The sequence below is a fragment of the Mastomys coucha genome, unplaced genomic scaffold, assembly GCF_008632895.1.
Source record: "Mastomys coucha isolate ucsf_1 unplaced genomic scaffold, UCSF_Mcou_1 pScaffold5, whole genome shotgun sequence".
NCBI classification, from domain to species: domain Eukaryota; kingdom Metazoa; phylum Chordata; class Mammalia; order Rodentia; family Muridae; genus Mastomys; species Mastomys coucha.
In genome coordinates this window covers 65,438,555-65,440,160 of record NW_022196911.1, presented here as the reverse complement: position 1 = coordinate 65,440,160, position 1,606 = coordinate 65,438,555, and the positions used below count along the sequence as shown (strand labels likewise).

The following is a 1,606-nucleotide window of genomic DNA, read 5'->3' as shown; positions in this document are numbered from 1 at the left end:
GACTGAAAAATGGGTTTGCAGCAATGGATTCTTAACTGTGGCTATATATCCTTTAGAGGCATGGAGGAGTCCAAAGAGCTCTTGAGATCCTCTGTCAGAACAGTCTGTGTGTGTGTGTGTGTGTGTGTGTGTGTGTGTGTGTGTGTGTGTGCAGGTGTGTGTATGTGTGTAGATCAGAGGACAACATGCATGACTTGGTTCTCTTCTTTCACCATGTGGGTGCCAGGGTTCACACTTAGGTCTTCAGGCTTGGCAGCAGGCCCCTTTGCCTGCTGAGCACTCAAACCAACTCAGAACACAATTCTTACAAGGTACGTCTCCACCATCTTCTTTCAGTGATTCGAACACAGAACTGACAACTCTCAGCTTTTCCTTTTCCCATGATTTTACAAAGGTCCTTCTTGTTTTCGTTTTGAGATGGTGTCTCACCATGTAGCCCTAGCTGACCTGGAACTTACTGTGTAGCCCAGACTGGTGGTGGTCCTCATGCCTCTGCCTTCCAGGGAGTGAAATTACAGGCATGAGACACCATTATCCTAGCTCTACACTTTTCTTAACAATGTGATAATAGACCCCCACACAGTTGCTGAACGTGGAGCTTTCAGGAACTCAAGCAGAGCTTTGATTAATTTGTCTTTTATAAATCTTTTGGAGAAACCCAGTTACCCCCTCACATTTGCTTTTACTCAGTCAAAGAGGATAAATGTTAGATTGTGGTCTATATGGTTTTTCATCTTATTACCCAATTTTGATAAGAATAAAACAAAGCAAAATCAACAAAAAGTCTTTAATTTTTGTTACATTCAAAAGTTGCCTACAATAAGCTGCACAGGGTAAAACTATCGCAGATTTCAATGACCTCATTCTTCCAAACACTGTGCCACCCAGCTCACACACAATCTTTTCTCTTTGCCTTAAAGTTCTTGGAAAAAAAATTCCTAATAATGTTGAGACCAGGTAGGAGGATTCCAAACTCCAGGCTTGAGCAGCTGAAGCCACTGAAGAAATAAATTACTTGGAGAGAGCTCCTAGCTATCCTTGACCAGCTCCATCTCGCAGATCCAGCGGAAGGTCCTCTGGCAGGCATCATCATTCCAGGGACCACCTGAGGTGAACTGGGCGCAGTCCTCCCCTCCTCCCAGCTTGTGTCCATCCCAGTTATCTGGCTGCTCTGGGGCCCAGTTCCTATAAACAAACACAGATGTCAGCCTCCAGAAACCAGACTCTAAGCCATATCCCCAGATTCCACCACCTACCCCAGGGCCAGAGCCTTGGAAGAAGAGGTAGTCCCAGGTAAAGGCCACTAGACCAGGGCAAATGTACCACACACACTCACTTAAAGCCTTTCTCAAAGTCAGTCCCATCCACCCATCGCCAGGGCCCATTTTGGTCCGTTAGGCCGATCCAAGTGACCATATTGTTGAAGCGACTCTGTAGAAAATTCTAAAGAAAGAAAACGGCATGGTAACTTCTCCCTTAGACCAGAAAGCCTCCTGAAAAGAGCCTACTCGGGCAGGGCATCACCTGCTCCTCCAGGGAGTTGACCACCACCAGGTGAGAATTCTCCAGCTGACAGTACTTGTCAGCTTCAGGCCAGGACTTCTGA

At 46.3% G+C, this 1,606-nt stretch overlaps 1 protein-coding gene across 1 annotated transcript in view; it reads right to left on the bottom strand.

Annotated features, from left to right (window-relative positions):
* Window positions 1-773: 773 nt before the first annotated feature.
* Window positions 774-1,606, bottom strand: part of LOC116078684 (C-type lectin domain family 10 member A-like) — a 4,596-nt gene continuing 3,763 nt past the window's right edge. The window contains exons 5-7 of the mRNA XM_031354031.1: window positions 1,525-1,602; window positions 1,337-1,443; window positions 774-1,185 (exon numbers count right to left, since the gene is read on the bottom strand). Of these exons, the coding sequence (XP_031209891.1) occupies window positions 1,029-1,185; window positions 1,337-1,443; window positions 1,525-1,602 (342 nt within the window). The 3' untranslated portion in view covers window positions 774-1,028. The remainder of the gene's footprint in view (window positions 1,186-1,336; window positions 1,444-1,524; window positions 1,603-1,606) is intronic.